General features: G+C 48.7%; 4 protein-coding genes across 4 annotated transcripts; 2 read left to right on the forward strand and 2 right to left on the reverse strand.

Moving 5' to 3' along the window:
* Nucleotides 1-403: 403 nt before the first annotated feature.
* Nucleotides 404-5,224, forward strand: PPTG_03638 (hypothetical protein; the record flags this gene model as incomplete). Its single annotated transcript, XM_008896324.1, has 9 exons — nucleotides 404-585; nucleotides 649-706; nucleotides 764-1,409; nucleotides 1,479-1,985; nucleotides 2,061-2,161; nucleotides 2,207-4,273; nucleotides 4,341-4,471; nucleotides 4,543-4,597; nucleotides 4,667-5,224. 9 exons carry the CDS (start codon nucleotides 404-406, stop codon nucleotides 5,222-5,224), a joined length of 4,305 nt encoding a protein of 1,434 aa, XP_008894572.1.
* Nucleotides 5,225-11,661: 6,437 nt separating this feature from the next.
* PPTG_03639 (hypothetical protein) lies at nucleotides 11,662-13,261 on the forward strand. Its single transcript, XM_008896325.1, has one exon. The coding sequence runs from the start codon at nucleotides 11,804-11,806 to the stop codon at nucleotides 13,178-13,180; it is 1,377 nt and encodes a 458-aa protein (XP_008894573.1). The 5' UTR covers nucleotides 11,662-11,803; the 3' UTR covers nucleotides 13,181-13,261.
* A 968-nt stretch (nucleotides 13,262-14,229) lies between these two features.
* Nucleotides 14,230-15,213, reverse strand: PPTG_03640 (hypothetical protein; the record flags this gene model as incomplete). The annotated part of the gene is made up of 1 exon (XM_008896326.1): nucleotides 14,230-15,213. A coding segment is annotated over one exon (914 nt), but the record flags the coding sequence as incomplete, so codon positions are not given.
* A 1,186-nt stretch (nucleotides 15,214-16,399) lies between these two features.
* PPTG_03641 (hypothetical protein) lies at nucleotides 16,400-21,678 on the reverse strand. Its single transcript, XM_008896327.1, has one exon. The coding sequence runs from the start codon at nucleotides 21,607-21,609 to the stop codon at nucleotides 17,284-17,286; it is 4,326 nt and encodes a 1,441-aa protein (XP_008894575.1). The 5' UTR covers nucleotides 21,610-21,678; the 3' UTR covers nucleotides 16,400-17,283.
* Nucleotides 21,679-21,714: the final 36 nt, after the last annotated feature.

Genomic DNA, 21,714 nt, shown 5'->3' on the forward strand with positions numbered 1-21,714 from the left:
GGGGGTTGTATTAATGGACGAAGGCGTACAACACATATTTTAGGGATTGTGGCTCCGACGAACGTTAGCGTGCGCTGTCACCCCCTACGCCGCGAGGATGGCGATAACTACATAAATGTGTCTGCGCTATGAAGCGCGAATCAAGCAAATTGGCTCGGATAGCGCGATCACGTAAATGGGCACGACAAGAGTATTCGGTCAATCGCAGAACGATGTTGAAGCTGCAACGAGGCCCAGATGAGTCCTAGTCGAACTGCCGAAAATCCCGATCAGTAGTGTGAAAAAAAACTCTCAGTCTCTATTGTTGATTTAGTACTCTCGTAATGTTCATGAACTACGGTTTCAATTTACCATTATTTTCGTCCACGGTCGAGTACCAATACAAAAGGTCTCCAGGACGGCAATGGCTCTGCCTCGAGCCAAAAAGCGCTCGGCTACTGTCTTCTCTCGCGATGAAATCGGTGTTGAGCAGCTACAGTCACTCAAGGAGAAGTTCGCCGATGGCGACTTGACCGAGAAGGAGTTCGTGAGTCTCTTCCGAGAGATCGTGGACGCCTCGCTCAGCGAGACACAACTCACTGAATTGTACGCTCCTCACCACTCTTCAACTTACCTTTATTGTCAACCAATGCTTGTTTTGTCGTTTAGATTCCAGAAGATCGATGCGAATTCCGATGGAACGGTAGACTGGGACGAGCTCACCAATGTACGTAGAGCCTTTCACGCTGTATTCACTCCCTTGCTAATGATTGACTTGGATTAGTATATGTTCCTCAGCGGTAGCGGCAGTGATGAATACACTGGAGACGATGGCAATTCCTGCTATGAAACTGCGTACCCAGAAAAATACACAGGCGATACTGCTGGAAGCACAGGAGTGGCCATTCCGACTGACGTTATGGGCAACGTGACAGGAGGTAGTGGCGGATCACTTGGTATGGGCTTACTACCACATCACAAGGACGTGATCACTCGAATTGTACGCTTAGAACGACCCAGCGTCTACCTCACGACCAGTAAGGATGGTAGCGTACGTACCTGGAGTGCGAATACTCTAGCTCCACAGCAAGTGTTAGCTTCCGGACGTGACTGGCTTACAGACTGTTGCGTCATGAAGCGTTCCAACCGACTGGCAGTGTCGTCCATGAATCGCACCTTGAGCTTCTACGACTTGAACTCTGGTCAACTCATCGGTGACCTAGTGGACTATTCAAGACGACAGTGTATCCCGCTGTGTCTGGCTTACGTTGAAAGACCCTCGGACGATCGTGAAGCCATTGTGGTTGGCGACGACACTGGCGGCATCTCGATTTTTACCTGCTCGGATCAATGGTTAACGTGCGATGGACGTTCTCCTCCACCTGGATCTACTGCTACTTCGAACTCTACCAACGCTAATAGCAACGCGAGTGGCGACTCAGGACCAGCTGCATCGGGCTCTTCAACAGGAAATAGTGCTGGGAATCCAAGTCAAACAGCTACACCGACTAGCAACTCCAATTCCATGGGTGGTAACCCTGCCGGTAGTGCGATGCTGGAAGCTCAGGGCTTTGCGTCGCGCGTCAAGTTCCAGAAGCACACGGACTGGATCACTCGTGTTAAGTGGGTCAACGATATGCGAGCTGTAGTGGCGACGTCACTAGACGCCACTGTGTCGATCCTAGACGTTGATCGACTGGTGGTCAAGTTCGAGTACACTCGTCATCGCAAGGGGGTGTTTGACTTGGCCTGGTGTGCCAGTACTCGACTGATCGCTAGCTGCGGCATGGAACGAGATATCCACATCTGGAACCCGTACAGCTCCCAGCGAGCTGTCGCTACACTCAAGGGCCACACGAGCTCAGTGCTGCATCTCGTGAGTGATGACGAGAACTTCCAGATCGTGTCGGCCGCTGCAGATAACACTGTTAAACTCTGGGATGTTAGAAACCACCGCTGTCTGCAGACATTCATCGTAGACCGGCACAGAGGAGGCAACTCGACTAGTGCTGGAGCTACGGGGAATGCAGCGTCGATGTATACTGGAGTGTCTGGGGCGAATTTAAGCGCCGAGAACCGAGTATCTGCGTTGTTGTTTGATGGTAAGAAACCGTGTCTTATGACTGCAACGACGCAGCTCACTCGATGGACAGTCAAGTCTACAGACGCAGGCTCACAAAGCGTCGATGACATGGATGAAAGCGCTGACGCGTTATCTGCTAGGAAGACTAAACTACGAGGTGGTGCCCCCGTGGAGCGTCCTGTGCGTCTGGCATGTTACAACAGCGTGTTCCATCAAGTAGTGACGGCTGCGATGGACGCCGAGTCTGCCATCAAGACGTGGAGCGCAGAAACCGGAGAAGAGATCTCAAGCTTCGCACATCCACACGGTTTTAATCCAGTTACCAGCATCGCGTTCGATCATGCAGGACGCAGACTTCTGACGGGCTCACACGACGGCGAGCAGCTCAAGATGTGGAATTTCAGCAACGGAGCGCTGGTTAAACAATTCCACAAGAAAGAACCTTCAGTTGTGAGCTCGTTATTGTTCACGACTACATCTGCAACGGCTGGAACAGTGGCCAGTACTGCGCCACTACCCGATGATCCGAACGGAAGCTCTGTAGCTGCTATTGCGCATATACCTCGAAAGCGCAAGCCTCGAGACGTTATGCTGCTGCCTGCATCCTTTGGAATGGATCACGAAGGCCGACGAGGCAACTCTGCGTTGATGGCACAGACAGAACTGCCGTCTCCGACACGTGTGCGTCTCCAACATGGCCAAGATCACCCCACACCGGTGCCTCCAGCCAATTCAACGCCTCGATGTCCGACTGAAGCTGTGAGCGCTAAACTTCGAACCGCAAGGACCTCCGAGACTTGTCGGTATCGACAGCACGAAGTTACCAGCATCATGGACATCGAACGCAACCTTCGTGTAGGTATGGGAGACTTTATCTGCCAGAGATTCGTGTGTTGTGTAGGCTGGGACCGTCAGCTATTCGTGTGGGCCGATAACAATGACGAGTCCGAGGCGCTTCCGGTGCATGTGCTTCCTCCAGACAGCGACGATGATAGCGATGACTCAGGACATTCAAGACGTGGCAGACGACGGCGCAGTCGACAGCATCATACGATGGATGTACTCGCGTTGGCGTACTTGCCACCGGCTTATGTGGCGACTGCGGGGTTGGATGGCTTTGTGTTGCTATGGTCACTTAACTCTGGGGAGTTGGTAGCTCCACTGCATCAGAATTCTGGGCCCATTGAAGCGCTATGGTACGCCGAGAAGCTCGAACTCCTGTTTGCTGCAGGCGAGCGAGGTGTTTTACTGTGTTTCGATCGATCCATGGCTACTCAAGCTGAGATTCCACTGGATGTGTCAGTTCAAAGCTCAGATACTTCTGCTGGCAGTCTGGAGTCGATCACTGTACTGCGATGTGATAAAGCCAACACGCACCTTGTCTCCGGAGACGCTGTCGGTTGTATCAAAGTGTGGGAGCTTCGTATTGCACGAAACCATGAAGGAGTGGAGCTTGCGTTGGTCTGTACGTGGCGTCTTGGCAGCCAAACCGGAGCTATGAGTTCGCTGTCTGCTCCAAGTCGTCGCGTGCTTTGTGCTGACTTTGTCGAGAATGTATCTCGCGTTCCTGAATTGTTTTTAGTGTTCTCGTGTGCTGATGGGGAGGTGAGTATGTGGACGTTAGACGGCGTAAAAGTTGGCAGCTTTGGAGGTCGCCACCGCGCGTGGCAACTCGGCCGACCAGCTACCTACGCGTTCTCCCAATCCTGCTGTGACTGGGGTTGGCTACCTCAACGAAGGTCTCAAATGTCGTCTATTATCCGTGAAGAAGCCGAAGAAATGGACGACACAACTACCAATGCACTGCAGCCTCCTACGTCCGTCTTCATCAAGAACTGTGCGATCAGTGCCCTCAATTGTTCAATCTCGGAGCCACGCGAGAATTTCTTGCTGGAAGACACCATGCCGAAGCCCGGAGAAGTCTGGATGTGCGTATCTGGTCACCGATCGCGAGCTGCAGCGCTGAACGCGGCCAAGAAGCAGGAGGGTACTGATAGCGAGGATAGTTCCATGCGTACTGGTCGAAAGAGCTTGGCGCTGTCTACTGTGGGTAATGCTGCCATTCTCAGTCGACGAAGCAGTCCATTTGGATCCAGCAACAACATTCAGCAACGGAGTCTGGCGACGACTTCGTATCTCAAGAGAAAAATCGCAGACGTCAATGGAGAACTCACCGATCTCATCACAATTGTCAAAGTCACTCGAGGCGAGGTAATTTATCGCAACAAACGAAAGCGAAAGAATGATAGTAGAGCTGATCTGGAACTTGTGGCTGTAGATTTTTTACTGGGATAGCGCAGCAAACAAGCCACTTCATGCATTGAAAGTGCTAAGCATGAGCGACTTTGTACGTAAAACTGGCTGGACCAAGCACGCTCTACTCTCGCACTTCATTGGACGCACATTCTTGTAAGTTTTACAGCTCTTAACTGTCATTAGTATGTGTGAGTCGTACCTTATATCTGTTGTTATCATTTTAGGGATGGCGAAACTTGCTTCCGCGTTGCAGCCATCGTCATGCGGTCTCTTGATCCGGTGAGATTAGAAAATGTACTGCGATTTTTAGCGTATTATTCATTTTTCTAACTTGTAGCGCTGTGGTAGACAAAACCTGACAAGAAAACTTACACCTTGGTCGATTCGGAGGCGAAGGACCACGCGCTCCAGCCACTGAATGAAGCAGTTTCCTCTGTTCGGTTCAAGGCGTTTGAGTCGTCTCGAAGTGAACAATCACAGCGCAATGCCGCGCCATCCTCACCGCGTCGACGAACAACTTTTTCTTCAGTTTCCGGTAACTCTTTGGGGACCCAACAATTGCAGACAGCGATGCAAACTATGACTGTTGCGGATCAAGCACTCAACGACCTGATCGCAGGCTCTACTGCCAATCCATCATCAAGAGGTAGTACGCCCGAAGCGCTAGCACTGGCCAGTAGTGTTGGCATGGGAGCTCGCACTCTACCGCTTATTCGACCGCGCGAGAAGCGTGTTATGGGTGGTCTCCTTCCAAAACGCTCATCTGTGCGGAACCGCATGGACCCTGCAGCAGACATCCGTCGCATTCACAACCCAGACGATATCCCAAAGAACTTCCGCGCCATGCTACAGCGGAAACGAGATAACAAGGATAGTAGCTTCGAGGGGATCCTCCCTGAGAGTTGAGATTTCCATTGGATCCACTTAGAATATATTGCGGCTGCACGATTTTATGCATCGAGCCGACAACAATTTGGCTTCAAGCATTACTTTAACGGTGAACGAAACATGAAATAGTGCAACATGTAAGACCCCGTCGCCTTCGTGGAGGGGTGAAGTGATATTAATTTCGTTTGCTTCGAGAATTGTACGACCAGAACTCTAATAGGAGATCAACTGGTTGCCATACTACGTTCCAGTATCGATTGTAGACGAAATACTGGAAACTAGATGATTTTCGCTCTCAAATTATTGGACGCCGAGTTCTACATGTTATAATATTCAGCTTGTGTAGTAGAGGAAAGGAGTATATTGTTACATGGACCAGAAGCGGACTTACTTACTTTAATAAAGTAAAAGGTATCATGACAACGCTACAAATGGGTAGATTTTAGTTGGTATTTTCAAAGACTAAGTGTCGTCAGTGACGGTGTCCTTGCATACGTTGGTGAATGAATCAATGCCAATTTAGAGACATTTCGTAGCCTCTTTTTTAGTTGTTTCTAAACCACAGTATTTTAGAAAATGATAATAGGTATTAATAAAACAAAATATGAAGAATTCAAATACTACTAACACTTAGAAATATTACTTTTGCAGAAAAGTTTGATACTACTTTTATGCAGAAAAAATATGATTTGTTAGTGGACCGATTCCCGTTGGAACTGTCGCGCACTGATTTCGACTAAATCCTCGCGGACAGATTCGTAGATCCCGTTGTTTCTATCTGTTAATGGATGTACAGATCTCGACTGGATTGCGTGGGTTTAAATGGCCATAGTGATATCAAGTTTATTTATTTTAGCCAGTGTAGAAATCTGTCGAAAGGGGTTGTTACCCCTGACAGAAGTGAAAATCTGTCGGATTCTGTCGGGTCGCTTTGATTGGCCGTTCTATGGCCATTTAGACGAAATCTGTCCGAAACCGAGGCCAACAGATCCTATGTGATTTGGTCCAGTGGAATTAAAAATCTGGATAAAATCTAGATAAATGTCGAGGAATGGATAATATAAAGAGAAAATTTCATCACGTTATTTGCTACACCTATTAATGCACTAAAACTTGACTCTTTGTATTAGACGGTTCGAGCTCGATACACCGGCAAGATGCTACAGAAGCTGGACTTATCTCCACTTCTCATCCGCGCTAATACAGTGAACGACGGCGCTGGAGTGAAGAAGATGCACGAAATTGGAGATATGCAGCGGTGTGTGTAGCTAGCTATCTTATCGTGATAAGTGAAAGCGCGAGAACTGCTTCTTCGCCGGGGCTGCCCACCAAAGAATAACATCCCCACACCGCCACAGCATTAGACAACGTCTTTTACTAAATGCAAGAACCCTTAGGTAACTCAGCAAGTTATCATTTGGAAATTGACAACCCAAGATAATATCAATATGAAGCCGCCAAGCAGACATTCTTCACTGCATGTACGTGCTGTTCCACACCCAAGATAAGCATGGGTGGAAATCAGATCGACGTTACCGACGTGAAAACTAAAGAGGGTGCGTTGTATGCAAAAAGAAATCAGACGGACACGAACTGCACTTCTAGCCAAGAAAAATGGTGCCCTGCTTTAATCATTTAAATGCTAGAAACGATATGTTGGAATGCAGTGGATCCTCGACAATATGGTAAATCTGAATAAGTGACGGATAGATCGCCGATGGATGCTCTCACTGGAATATATTCTTGAACAAAAAAAAGTTGTCTGGTGATTTCATCCGTGTTGTTCCAGAAACCAAGTTTTTTTTTTCTTATATTTGAAGATAAAAGTAATACCTCCAGGAACTCGGCGCTTCGTATTAAGAGCTCCATACTTCACAGTTAGATATTATCACGAGCAATCATTTGTCATCGCGCCCGTACTTGCACCGCGCAAGGGACCGCCAACGCTACCTTTGCTACTAGACAGTGGCAGTGTACTTACACCAGTAGTTTAGACTACTGATGTAGCCCCGACGGTTGATCTTGCTGTAGCTTTATAATATGATTCTAGTTTTGTAGTTGCACGAAATAATCAGCAAGCCAGAAACGGCATTCTTTTGGCAAATTAGTTGACCGGGCGGAGCCCACTGGTGCTGTGGTGGGCGCCGATTAAATGCCTCGGGGCACTCTGTGGCTTGATTGGGTAAACTGCCGGGTGCCCCCGTGACAGACTCTGTTGGTGGTGCTGTGTCTAGCTTAGTGCTGCTGCCAGTTTGTTTCCGAAAACTTTTACCCTTGCTGCAGCAGAGGCCACCTCCTGGTTTCTCGGGGCTGATGCAGTGCTCGCGTTAACCGCATAAAACACAAAAGGAAAACTTTTACTGGCCCAAGCAATAACCAGCATGACAAGCTCAAGAGTGTACAAATATTGTGCGAAGCTAACTGTTGAGCGAAATGAAAGCTACCGTGTTTCCGTTTACGCATTTCCTAGAATTAATCTGTTGAGGACTGCCCATGCTGTACCCCAAGTATAATTATTAGATCTTGAAATTGTGGCGGTCCGATCGAGTCACGTTTCTGCATGACGAAACGATGCGTTGTAGACCGTAGGTGTTATGCTTTTGTTTTACCAGCCAGTGTCGTTTTATTGAAAGCCAACTCCACAGCGCGTGCTGTAATGGAATACTAATAAAAAGCATGAGGAAAATAAGATCCTCGTTATGCTATTTTTGTCGTTCTTGATTCAAGTAAACTAAAACTTGAATGTTATAGTACCTCAAGCGTACCTGAGCTACTACAGGAATGTACTACAATAATATTATTCTGGTAAGAGTTCTACGTTTGACGCGTATTACGTTGTGGTGGAAATTCTTTTCTGGGCTTCCTATCTCAACACGACAACAATATTCACAGACAACCTAGCCTTGAGCGCCTTTACCGCGTCGTGTTGTATGTCGAAGGACTCCGTTTTGACTATTGAGACGTGTGTTTGATCAGAACAACCCCGGGAATATCTCGAAGTATTTCAGCCTGATGGCGAGCTTGGGTAGGTCGGCATTAAGTATCCTGACTCGGGTGAGGAACTGAAGCGCCGACATACCTACACGACGAACAACCCAGGGATATCCTGGATATCGCAATTCGTGCCTCTGGAAATGCAAAGCGTTCGCACATCACCTGGTTCTGTACAGGCTATCACTTTTCCACATAAACATTGAAACTGCATGCATGTTTACAGGTTACTGAAGCGCAATTACCTAAAATGACGCATGACCCAGACGAGCTATTTCGAAGGAATCGAATAGTTACAATTTATAAGTTTCGTAGTGAAGTTACTGTTCGCCTAGTATAATAGCTCTATGGAATCCGAAAGCTTTATTAAACTGCCTTCGCTTAGCTACTTAGGCAGTAGCACTAAGCTACGATACGCGCTTCGTATTGTGCTAATTCTTTCTTTCTCCTGTGCGAAAGCGCATTTTCTCTCATCACTTTGGTGCCGTCCACGTAGATGTGGACCATGTTTTTGATGGAATTCCGGCTCAATTTTTATCGGATTGAGAGAAACACACACGTTTACGGGGTATCAACTTCGAAATAACCCCACCCCCATAGTCAAAACATTGCGCATACGCGTTCTCTAAGAGTAGTGATCTCAATGGTCGATATTAACTACCATTTGCAAAGTTTCGTGGTGTACTTAATTAATGCATATTTCACGAAGGCAGCAATAAGCTTTATTCAGTGGCTTCTGTTCGAAAGGATAGTTGAGGATGCCAACGGTCATACTGATAACTAGAATTGTGCCAAAACAAATACAGTAATGCACTCCATTTTTAGCGTTGGTGGACCATATAGGATTTGCAAAGATATTAGATTTTAGGATTTAAACACTAGGATATTTGGCAAAAGGAGAATTATATTCGGTAGCTTATCAAAGGTCTGAGGGTACGAAAACGGGGTGAAGTACTGTGGTTCGAAAAGTTAAAGCTGTTACAGCCCATTTTCCTTTAAAAAAATTCCAGTACTGAAAAGAATAGAATTCTAATATTTTCTTAATAATGGAATTTATCTACACAGTACTTGTAATTGGACTAGAGTAGGTGCTGTGGCGGTACAGTAGTACGCAATTAGGGCCAAGTTGAGCGCTGGACCGCCAATTGGCCAATTTAACCCATTCGTCACGCTTCACAGTACATGTGCTTCAGTTCGACCATTCATTTACAATATCGTAGCTTGCCGGCTGCAACGCCATCCTTGTGCTATTTGTTCAGTCGGACAATTTAATCGAGCCTGTAGTGCCACCCATGTACAAGGAGAACTTGGAAGCTGACCAGGTCAGTGTAGTACACGTACCTTGAAGGCAAAATCGAGTAACATATACGGTACAGAGTAAAAAAAGCCATTGGCTCATCACTTCAATTTGAACTTCAGTCTGAACTGTTCATTTGCATCATGCAAAGCGTTGGGTTTCTTGACCATCAAGTTGATCTTCCCACAGAACGCTGGATCGTATAAATGTGCTTCAAGAGCTGTATATGCTGTTCGTGATCCCTAGTATTTATAAACGTTGTTGGTTCGGTTGTAGGCTACGGCAGCATATAACGGTACATTTTCGACTGACACCTTCACTGAACTTTTAGAGCACTTTTTTTTTTTTTAAATAATCCTACATTACTAGAACTAGCATTGACCACCGGCACAGTCTCCAGTCCATCGCACATACAGTTAATGGATTGTAGAGCGCATCAAACGCAGGGGTGATGCGAAGAGATGCGGAGTTGGGTATCTACACGTCCGATGGCGTTTTTCCCGTGAACACATATCAAACAGTATCGCGAAGACTGTAAGGTATTTTTTTTTTTGCAGAATCCGTCATTTTACACAGATTTTTACCTAGCGATCACAATGAAATTGGAGGCCAAATTAGTTTGGATTTTACCGCCGACAATGAAATGATCTATTGGGGGACAAGTTAGAATGAGCAAATCTTTTAGCATTATAAGTGTATATCCATGACCTATAGATTTTTGTTTTACCAACAAACAAAGCACTGAGCTTGTTGTGCTATACGACCATGACAACGCCAGAAGAGAGTAAGTCAGACCCGCTGTTGTAAAATTCTTAAAGGTGAAACAAGATTTTGATTCTAGCCCCCTTAGCTTACGATAATAGAACACGACAACATTAAATTTCTTGTCTGAGATTAATACGTTTTTGGCAACTCATCATAAATTAAAAGAGCAGTGTAGGAGCCGAAATCCACTCATACTTGCTCCAGTGTGCTAACAACTGAAATGCAATGCCTCTCCAGACACCGTCCTGCTCTACAGTACAAATACTGGCTGCGCAGCTACGCGGTTTCCATCGTCGCATTTGTCAAGAGCTGTACCAATATCAGCAAATATCAGCAAACAGCAGCTATTATAGCTGCTGTTTCCTTGCGCTGACAACCAACTTCAACGAGTACCCTTTTATTTATTGGAGGGCAGGTGTGTTGCTCCATTGTGCATCGTGCACCCGCTCTTCTGACAGGGGGATGCTCCGGTATGATCGGTACAGTAGATGATCGGAAAAGACTAAAACTTCATGAAAGATTAATCTGTGGGTATGTCACAGTATGCTGTTAACTGCAGGGTGGAATGTGCAAACTCGGTGGAGACGCCGAAGCATGGTCCAGCGCACAGTACCAGTTAGCTCCAAACTCCTGTTTGCCACGACAACTCGAGCGGGAGCTTCAAGAGCCGTTAAGCACTTCAATACCCCCCTTTTTCGCAAATCCGGTGTTGGCTCTTAGCTCTTTTCTGTCGATCGTTAAAACCAACATCTCGATGTATGGACGTCCAACTTCCGCTACAAAAGGGGCTGTAGCATGCTCTCTACAATTGGGACTCAAAATGATATGCCGCGGCACAACTTGTGCCGCACAAGCAAGCACGCTCGAGGCAATCATCTCCATTTCAGCACCGCCATTCAAAGGTGCTCCGACCCCGTTGTTGGTCTTGATTGACCTGGAGGTTGCCATCCAGTACCGGTGGTTTACGTCAGTCCAACGGATCTGGTTTGCAACGCTCCACATGGTCAGTATGGTACTGTTGCGATGGGATGCCCGCAAGTGTGCGGTGTGTGGCGTCCTATCAGGTGGCTTGCCGCTTTTTGCGCTCTTTTCTGTCCTAAATTGACCTTTTTTGGAATCCGGTGCAATGTGAACCAGCGATCCTAAGGGGATGCTTTCCTCAGTTGTATTTTTAATTTTGGACAGAAACGCTACGACTTACTAAAATTAAGACAAACCTTAGTATTATTTAGAAGTAAATTGTATATACACATCTCAGTTTGTGGAGAACTATCGAGATTTGAGGAGGGACAGCAATCATCAAAGTCGTGGGGGGGACTCGAGGCTTGATCGACGACGCTGTTGTCACGCGAGATACGGAGCGTGACTTGCTTGTGGTACGTTGTACATGTAGATGGGTAAACGATCAGGTGAAGTCGGCAGAGCGCCCCACCCCCTTCATGTTGTAGATCCTCGCGCCGACAGCTGAAAGTCTCCGTTCATTCCTCAATTTGCCTCGTCGGTCGCAGTCCACCCAGCCAGCCACCCAGCAAGCAAATTTCGCGATGGCCATTAACGTCAACGACTATCAGGCCATGGAGCCTGAGCCTCCCGTGAAGAAGTCCTTCACCCGCAAGATGCTCACGTCGCTGACCTTCTGGATTCTGGCTGGTATGGCTGTCGGAATCCTGATGGGCCAGTTCGCCCCTGATTTCTCAGAGAAGGCTGCCCCCATGAAGAACATCTTCCTGCGTACCGTGCAGTTCATCGTGTTCCCGCTTGTGTTCTCGTCGCTGGTTGTCGGTATCGCCGACCAGAAGGACATGAAGCAGCTCGGACGTTTGGCCATCAAGTCCATCATCTACTTCGAGATCGTCACCACGATTGCGTTGATTCTCGGCCTCTTCGCTGTCAATATCGTCAAGCCTGGCAACGTGGGTCTCACCCAGGGCGAGGAATACGAGAGTGAGTCCGAGTCGAGCCTCACTTTCGAGAAATGGATCAGCCACTTGACCCCCAAGACGTGGGGCGAGATGATGGGCGGCTCGGGCTCATCCGAGCTGCTTCAGGTGCTTGTGGCCGCCATTCTGACCGGTGTGGCCACGTCTCAGCTCAAGGAGGAGCCCAAGCGTCTGATCATCGACTTCTCCCGTGCCGTTCTAGAGATGATGTTTAAGTTCGTCGACATTGTCATCTGGACGGCTCCTATTGGTGTGTGCTTCGCTATTGCTGACGCGATCGGATCGAACGGTCTGTCGGCTCTTGGCAGTCTTGGCGCCCTCGTTGCTACTGTCTACGTGACGATCCTCCTGTTCATTGTTGTAGTCTTCGGCTCTGTCTGCATGATGTTTAAGATTAACATCGTCGAGTTCCTCGTTGCTATGCGTGAGCCGCTCATCATCGCCTTCACGACGGCCACGTCTGAGGCCGCTCTGCCCAAGGTGTTCGACGCCCTCGAGAAGTACGGTGTGTCCACCCACGTCTCGGGTTTCGTTGTGCCGTTCGGCTACTCGTTCAACCTCGACGGCTCGACCCTCTACCTGTCGCTGGCTTCGGTCTTCTGCGCTCAGGCTTCCGGTATTGACAAGTCGATCGGTGAGCAGATCGTCATGGTTCTCATGCTCATGATCTCGTCCAAGGGTGTGGCCGGTGTGCGTTCGGCCACGCTCATCGTCATCGCGTCGACGCTCGACCAGTTCGACATCCCGTCGTGGCCCGTGGCTCTGATCCTCGGTGTGGACTGGATCATGGACATGCTGCGTACCCTCACGAACGTCATGGGTAACTGTCTGGCCTCGGTTATCATGGCCAAGATGGAGAACGAGTTCCGCACGGAGGAATGGAAGAGTCTCCATGGACACGAGGACGACAAGATGAGCGTGATGGACGAGAAGATGAGCCACGTGTCGGCTGTGTCAGCCATCGAGGAGGCCCGCCGCTAAGGTTTAAGTGCAGGATGTTAGTACTGTTTGGCAGTACGATGCAGCGCAACTGTAAGCATGGAGTGTCCCGATATACCAATAATGTTCAAATTCTGTTTGTATTTTCAATTGCTACCCCACGAGTTCATTGCACTTTCATTTCATTCATTGCTAATCTAATCGTTGGCAGAAGAAAGGTGACAGCGATCAACGAATACAATCTGAATATCTGACGGATAGATTACTGGTGGACTGAAATACTACAAGTATTCTTTATTTATAATAACATTGGAATTGAACCACAGGGCATTATCCGTCTTTGATACAAACTAGCCATTCAGGAAATGATGACATCGTTTTGCACTGTTAGCCGCACATGACTTAGTGTGGAAATAGCTCTCTAGTGTGCTGACACCGCGTCTTAACCAAGTGCTAAACCAGTGACTTGGTTTTCTAAGTCGCTTCGTGGCACAAGTTTGAATAATTTTGTCGCAACCTCGACTCAAGTGTGCGTCGCGACGGATGTGGGTGAGTCCTCTCACTCGCTGACACAGATCCGGTTGCCACAGAATGGAGGTGAGCCATATAGGGCTGGTACAAGAGAATAAAATCGATAGTTTACTTTCAGTAGTAGTGTTTGACGTGTAGTATTATAGTACTTCCAATAACATTTCTTTTTTCATGATAGCTGTACATGTAGAACGGAAATAATTTACTACTGGATTTGAATCAGCTAAATTACTTCTATTTTCAGCTATTTCAAATGTAGTGATAATTTAAAACTGTAGAACATGACTCAAATGTGTATCATTTTACACCGGTAATTTAACCTTATCGTACTACGTCTTTCTTAAAGGATAAAAATACTATATTGTCTCACTGAGATATAATATAGTATTTTTATCCTTTTAGATCGTTCTAAGCGTACACTTTATATTACCGGTTAAACGTCACGTCTGTGGCAAAAGTCTTCGGTTACACAGGCAAATTGGTCATCTCTATGACCAGTTGGAGTACGTAGTACATACAAAACGAAGATAGCGCAAAAGACTACTACCATGAAAAATACAAAGGGTGTGTGAACATTTCGATTATCGCTGCACAAGCACTGACACTGTCTTACATTTCACTCTGTGCTTCTCAGTTACGTCCTTCTTCAAGGCCCGACACAGCCGACACGTAGCTCATTTTTCCTTCAATAACGCTAACCTTATCCTCACCATGCAGCATCCTGCGCTCACGCTCCCATTCCTCCGTGCGGAACTCGTTCTCCATCTTGGCCATAACAACCGACGCCAGACAGTTCCCCATGACATTCGTTAGGGTACGAAGCATGTCCATGATCCAATCCACGCCCAGAATAAGAGCCACTGGCCACGACGGGATGTCAAACTGATCCAAAGTCGAAGCAAGAACAATGATCGAAGCCGAGCGAACACCAGCCACACCTTTCGACGAGATCATGAGCATCAAAACCATAACAATCTGCTCGCCAACAGACTTGTGGACACCCGCAGCCTGAGCACAGAAGACAGCAGCGAGCGAGAGATAGAGCGTCGAACCATCCAGATTAAACGAGTATCCAAACGGCACGACAAAACCAGAAATGTGTGTCGCCACTCCGTACTTCTCCAATGCATCAAACACCTTGGGCAACGCGGCTTCAGAGGTAGCAGTAGTATACGCAATGATAAGTGGTTCTTTCATAGCTACAAGGAACTCAATGGGGTTGATCTTAAACATGAAGCAGACAGCGCCGAACACCACGACGATGAAGATGAAGATAGTTACGTAAACCGTGCCAACCAATGCGCCTAGACTCCCCAAAGCTGATAAACCGTTTGACCCGATTGCGTCAGCAATAGCGAAGCACACTCCAATAGGAGCTGTCCAGATGATAATATCCACGAATTTAAACATCATTTCTAAAACTGCGCGTGAGAAATTAATAATCAAATATTTGTGCCCATCGCTGAGCTTTGACGTCGCGACGCCAGTGAGGACAGCAGCAACAAGAACTTGGAGCAATTCGGACGAACCAGATCCGCCCATCATCTCACCCCAAGTCTTGGGGGTCAAGTGTTCGATCCAGGTCTCGAACGTAAAACTTGAACTGGAATCGCTGTCGTAGTCGGCACCTTCGGTAACCCCGACTTTACCGGGTTTCACGATATTAACCGCTAGAAGACCGATGATCAGCGCAATTGTAGTAATGACCTCAAAGTAGATAATGGACTTTAGAGCCAAACGGCCGAGTTGTTTCATGTCCTTCTGGTCGGCGATACCGATGACAAGTGACGAGAATACGAGCGGGAACACGATGAATTGGATCGTGCGAAGGAAGATGTTCTTCATGGGAGCAGCCTTCTCCGAAAAGGTGGGAGCGAACTCGCCCAAGATGATACCGATGATCATACCCACGATAATCCAGAAGGTCAGCGACGTGAACATCTTGCGGGCGAATGACTTCTTTTGGGGGGTTGGAGGGTCCATGGCTTCGTAGTTGTCGTTGATGGCCATTACGTGCTTGCTTTGGTTGGTAGAGTGCGGCCGAGGAGGGAAGTTCGAGAATGAACGGAGAGTGTGGGGGTCATTGACGCTGGTGGCGAAGTCGCTCGCACCCGATCGTTGACCCATCTACCTGTACCGCAAAGCTTAGTTCCGTATCTCTTGACGTTGAAGGTGTACCTCCTCAACCGTAAGAGTGTCCCTCCTCAATTCTCAGATGCAACATGGGGGTGATATGCTTAATTTTTATTTATTAATCCTTGGAACGGCAGTCGAGCATCTACTGAAAGATCTGTGTGTGCGTTACGGTACATCTAAGGACAATTACACAAGAATCTAAACTAAGGACAACTACACAAGAATATACCAGGTGCGGCCTACCTGGTGTGAGGCATGCGCAGGTTTGCACGCGTTCGGAGCTTAAAACGGTGCCGGAAGTGGACAGTGTACACGTGTACAAATACATGCATGGAAGCGGGCGAGTAAGCATCCCCCCCCTCTACATGCAGCGTGCAGAGAAGCGCATAGGTGGACGACACTCACCCCGTCAGGCGCTGCCTTGAAGCTTTCTCGCAGCAACACGAGAGGCAAGCTTCGAGCCTTTATTCACTGAGCAGTGTAGTCTAGACGTGATCGAGCCGATTGCATTTATGACCTATTTTGACTTACATTTTTGCCTGATAACGTGGATTAAAACAAGTACAGCATATTGTGACATATTAGGAATTGCTACGGTAGATTTTATTCGAACTCAACATGATTACTATTGTATAAAATGAAAATAAATAGCTGCCCGTGTGGCCATGAAGAGAAAAAAAAAAACAGCACTCATGCACGTTGGCCCGCTATCATTGCTCTATTAAGTTTGTTTGGGACGATAAATGATTGTGCAGACTCGAGTTACTAGCTGTCCACGGAATCAACGATGAGCTACAGTAGCCATATCCTTTATGAATGCAGTTGACTTGATCTCGTGATCCACTTTAACCTTTTTTAAAGGTACTACCCTCAAGGTATCCAAGTGTGATCGAGAACCTTTTGTTGCTTCCTCGTCAATGACGAGTCGTCATGTGTGTCAATCGCACTCAAGGCCTTCGACTCCAAGCGTTATGTGTTATTATGATTGTATACTGCGAACACAGTTGATCCTTCGACATAGGTCTTTGGGCGCGGCAAAGAGGGCACGAGGGTCCCGTGTCCCGACTATCTTGTGCACACGTGATAGGATACAGTGGGAGAGTACACGTTGACGACGTTTTCGTCAACGGAAGTTACCCCACGGTACTACCGTCGGTAGCCTTCTAGCAAGGCAGAAGAATATAAATCGCCGTCGCTCTTGGGTCAGAGTCTCCGATATGGCAAACCAATCTTCTTCTCACGAACGGCAATTTCCAATGCTTCTTCTCTCGCAACACCTTCGAAATCGAGAACACGTTTTCTCATTCTAGAATCCGACACATCCAGCACAAGCCACCTTGAATATGGTGTATTTTTCCCAGACGGCACTGACGGAGTCTTCGTCGAACTGGTATATGTACTAACCTCTGAAGTCGATGGACTGCCACGTCAGCTCGTACATTAGTCTCTATTTGGATGCTCTCCTTGGTGACAGCAGGTTAATGGTGCATCGACCTTTTCCGCGGTTTTGACTTTGGCTGCTGCGTCGCTCGCTGTTGAAGTGCTCTCTCGTACGCCGCCACGATCGCTTTACTCTCAATAACTTCCTGCTCCGGTGTTGACCAGTACTGTGGCTTCTCCACCACCATAGCAACTCGACTTGTTAGTCTAGACAGTACAGATCTAGGAGCTTCAGGTGCTGAGTCCGTTGATTCATGAGACGCGAACGACGTGAGAGCCTTTCGAATTGATTCCAATCCGTGGATCGGCTTCTGATCAAGCGGCTCGTGATCTCCAGCGATGTCTCGAAGCGAAAACTTAGCAGGACGGCGGCCATCGTACCACAAAGGTTTGTACGACACATCGTCTGTGTCGTCGTGAGTTCGAAGCGGCTGGATGGCAATGTAAGCTTCAAACGAGAGCTTCAGCTCCAGTCGAGGGTCGTAGATACGAGCGACCTTGTCTTTGTCGATATCGCAGCGCATCGCTCGTAACGGCAGGTTCATGTAGAAGCTCTCGACGGCCTTCTCGAGTGCTTGTTTGGGTTGAAAAGTCTGGGAAACTTCTTGTGCTTTATCTCGAATTTCAGGTTGTAGAATGTGCTTGAAGGACGAGACCAACGACTCGACTGTGCATTTCCTCAGATCAATAGGCGGGATGCCGACACCTGCAGTCACACACATACAGGCCGCGTAGTACTGGGACGATACACTCACGCAGATTCCAACCGGCTTGCCCGCTGCAAGTCCCTCTTCCACGATAGCAGGCTCACCCCAGTGGATCGTAGCCGCCACCTTGCGAAGGATCAGAGAATACGGGAAATCACTCTCCACTTCGTAAATATTCTCCGAGTGGTAAAGTGAACGACCGGATCGCCCTTCACGCGCTTGGAAGATGATTTTAACGTTGGCCTGCTCGGCCGCTTCGTCAATCTGGCGCAACAGTTGATCGATCTGTAGTGACTCCAAGCAGTACGTTGACACTCCAAAGTAGAGGACGGGGTTGCAAGTTTCCAGTGTAAAATCGTTCAGAGATCGACTCCACTTGAATTTGCGCATCTTTTCCATTTCGCGCTCGTCTTTGAGCGTCACGTAGCCTGCCACACTGAGCTCTCGTCCCCAATCCACTGGACGCTGTAACAATGAGGGATTCCAGAGGTACACGTGAGGAATACGCCATTCCACCAGAGGACTAGCCTGATGGCAGTGTCCTCTGAGCCCAATGCGCTCTCGAAAATCATTCAAGATGTCTTCCATCCCTCGCCACAGCACCGTATCCACCACCCCGTATGATAACCAGTTCGTCTTCTTGAACTCTCGACCAAGTTGACTGATATCGTCCATGAGGAACGCACTCAACACATGAGGCATCGCAAAAGTCGGAGATAACGGCACCAAACTAAAGCACTGGAGAGGAATCCCCAGTCGTTCTGCTATATGGATGTGACCAAACAGCAGCGGATGCCAGAACAAGGCATCTGCTCGGAAATGCTCTCCAGGAATGTTTTGGCCGCGACCGTGCGGATCAGCGCCATTCGCTGCAGGCCACAAAGAGTACACGAGATCCTTGAAAGGGCCTAGAACAGGACGACCAGCCTTGTGCTTCTGGATGACGTTCGCATTCTTCGTGTCATGCAGATACTTGATAAAGTCGTGGATGTTCTTTACGGCGCCAGCCAGCGGGTAGAACTCCAAGCCGCGTTCAACGATATCCGCTCGGAACTCTTCATTGGCTGCAACCCGAACACGATGACCATCAGCAGCCATCCGCATACCAATCGCGACAAGCTGCTTGACGTTGTTATCCCATGTGCCGATAGTCGCAAGACAAATGTTCATCGACGGCACTGTAGTGCCCAAGAAGATCTTGAGAATACGCTCCGACTTGACCCTCTGCAGCTTGGAATACTGACGCCACTCCTCGATCTTCGACTCGCTGATAGTGTCGGGCGATTTAGGTCCGACGTTAAACTTGACGCCGATATTGCCTGTCGCTGTAAAGTCCGCAGAGAGAATGGATATCCCTTCTCTCGGTGATGATTCACTCTCAGCGTCCGAACCGTTGGATGAAACTGAGGAGTTCCGATCAATGCGGTCAAGAGAATCTCGATGATTCTCCTTCTCGCTCATGATCTCACGGAATCGCGCTTGATACTTCAGTTTATCTTCATCCGACACGTTTAGCTCCACTTTCCTGCGCACTTCTCTCTTGGGGCCAATGCATCGGTGCGTCTCGATCTCTTCAGTGCTGCCTCCCGACGTGTACGAGTCAATCAGACCGTTCTCCTTCCCTAAAGCCGCCATGAACGTCTTGTCGAACACACTTCCACGCTTCCTGCGACCGGTTTCATTGAAGTAATTCGCATGGCCTGCTGCAATATGATCAGCGAACAACGCAACGCCATGCACTGGGCGGATCACGAGTCCACTCACACCTTTCACGACTCCAATCACCGCTCCTTTGGGGCCTTCTTCACGGAATCCTCTAGCAGGTTTCACTACCACATCTTTAAACGCACCGCCCAACTCGTGGAAAAACGCTGCTGCACCTGCCGATGCCCCTGCAAAGCCATGAGCCGGTCCACGAGCCGTATAGTCCACGAAATGATAGTCTACTACCTTTCTCGCGAAGTTCTGCGGTTGCGAGGCGATCACAAAGTCACAGACCTCACAGAGCTTCAGTTTGTTCTTCCGACACCACTTGGTCGCCACTCGAACATGATCCAGATCGCAGCGCATGTCTTGTACCGGTAAATGGCGGTAGAAACAGCGAACTGCTTCTTCCGCACCGTCCTCCTGCTGCATTTTCTGTTGAATTCCCAGTGCTCGACTGCGCATCTCAGTGCTTTGTAGACTTTCAAATGCTGCACGCAGTTTCTCCGTCGTCAGCTCCTCGATCGGACATGGCGTCACGCCTACACCTGCTCGCTGCACAGCCCAGCCCCAGAACGGCTGGTCTCCGAAGAACGGGACGATGAACGTCGGTTTCCCTGCCAGTAGACCCGCTGCTGTCGTGCCTGCTCCTCCATGATGAACCACAGCACTCACACGGGGCATCAGCCAGTCGTGTGGGCAATTACCCAGGAAGAAAATGTTATCAGGGATCGTCAAGTCTCCAGCCATGTCACTCCAGCTCGACTGAATCAATACACGCACATTGGCTTGTTTTGCAGCCTCAATGATCATCTTCGTCGTGGCTTTCGGGTCTTCCAGCACCATCGAGCCAAAGCCCACGAAGATCGGACCTTCGTCAGTGCCCAAAAACGCCTCCAGCTCTGGCGTCGGTGTGTACGACGACGCCGTTCCTTTGAGCACCACAGTCCCCACCACATCATAGAGATCTCCCCAGTCTTTCGGCTTCGGAACCAGCTCCGGACTCCACATAAACGCATGAGGAATATGCAGGTCCAGCAGAATATCACGTCCACCGTCACCTTTGCGGATCTTACGCAATCCCAACACTTCAGTGCGGAATTCGTTGACGATTCCTTCAGTTCCTTGCCACATGAGCAAATCCACGAGCTTGTAGGATAGATAATTCCTCTTCTGTGCCTTGCCAGTGTACGGCATATTGGCCAGTGGATGAGGGAACGCTGTTGTAGGCACCCACGGCTGTGGGAACATTATATGCAGAGGTACTCCCAGGCGCTCAGCCACGTGAATGTGGCCGTACGTGACGGGATTCGAGATAATAGCTTGAGCTCTGAATGGCTTGCCCTTCACACCTGGACCCCCTCCTTCCGGGTCTGCAGCAGACACGGCTGGCCACGTAGAGTGGAGAATCTCGTCGATCATCTGTAAGTTCCGCGGTACGTCCTTCTGTATCGTCTCGACTTTAGTTGGGATGAGATGGCCGCCGGTTTTGACCATATAGGCTGCTAATTCCTTGGGATCGCCGCCTAAAGGGTAGAATTCTACCCCATAACTCGTTACAAAGTCTCGATAGATAGCGTGGGTGGCGAGTCTCACGCGATGTCCGTCTTGTTGCAGACGCTGAGCGATGGCTAGGAAGGGCTGCACGTCTCCTCTGGTCCCGACGATCATAATGCAGATGTTCAGTTGTGGCGGGCCATTGAGTGAGGCTCTTTCCAACAGGAGATCGTCCTCCTCGTCGATGGTGCTCCTGGATCTGCGGCGTAGCGCGTCCAAGTCGATTTCTTCCTCTTCGGCCACGTCCACTTTGATTCGCCCGTCGGGTCCGTGCACTGCGATGCCAGCTGTACGAACATCTTCTGACGGAGGGGCGATGGCAAGCGCCTTGGATTCCTTGTGGAGAGTGGCCTTGAAGCGCTGGTTCCACTCGTGGAACTTGCACTCGCGAGGCATCGCGACTTGGATGCGGAATGCAGAATGACGGATGACGAGCTGCGGTGCCAGATATTTGTAGCGGAGCTTTTCACTTGGTGTTTGTAAGGAATGCTATGTTCACGG

The sequence above is a fragment of the Phytophthora parasitica genome (assembly GCF_000247585.1).
Source record: "Phytophthora parasitica INRA-310 unplaced genomic scaffold supercont2.4, whole genome shotgun sequence".
In the NCBI taxonomy this organism is placed as follows: Eukaryota; Oomycota; class Peronosporomycetes; order Peronosporales; family Peronosporaceae; genus Phytophthora; species Phytophthora nicotianae.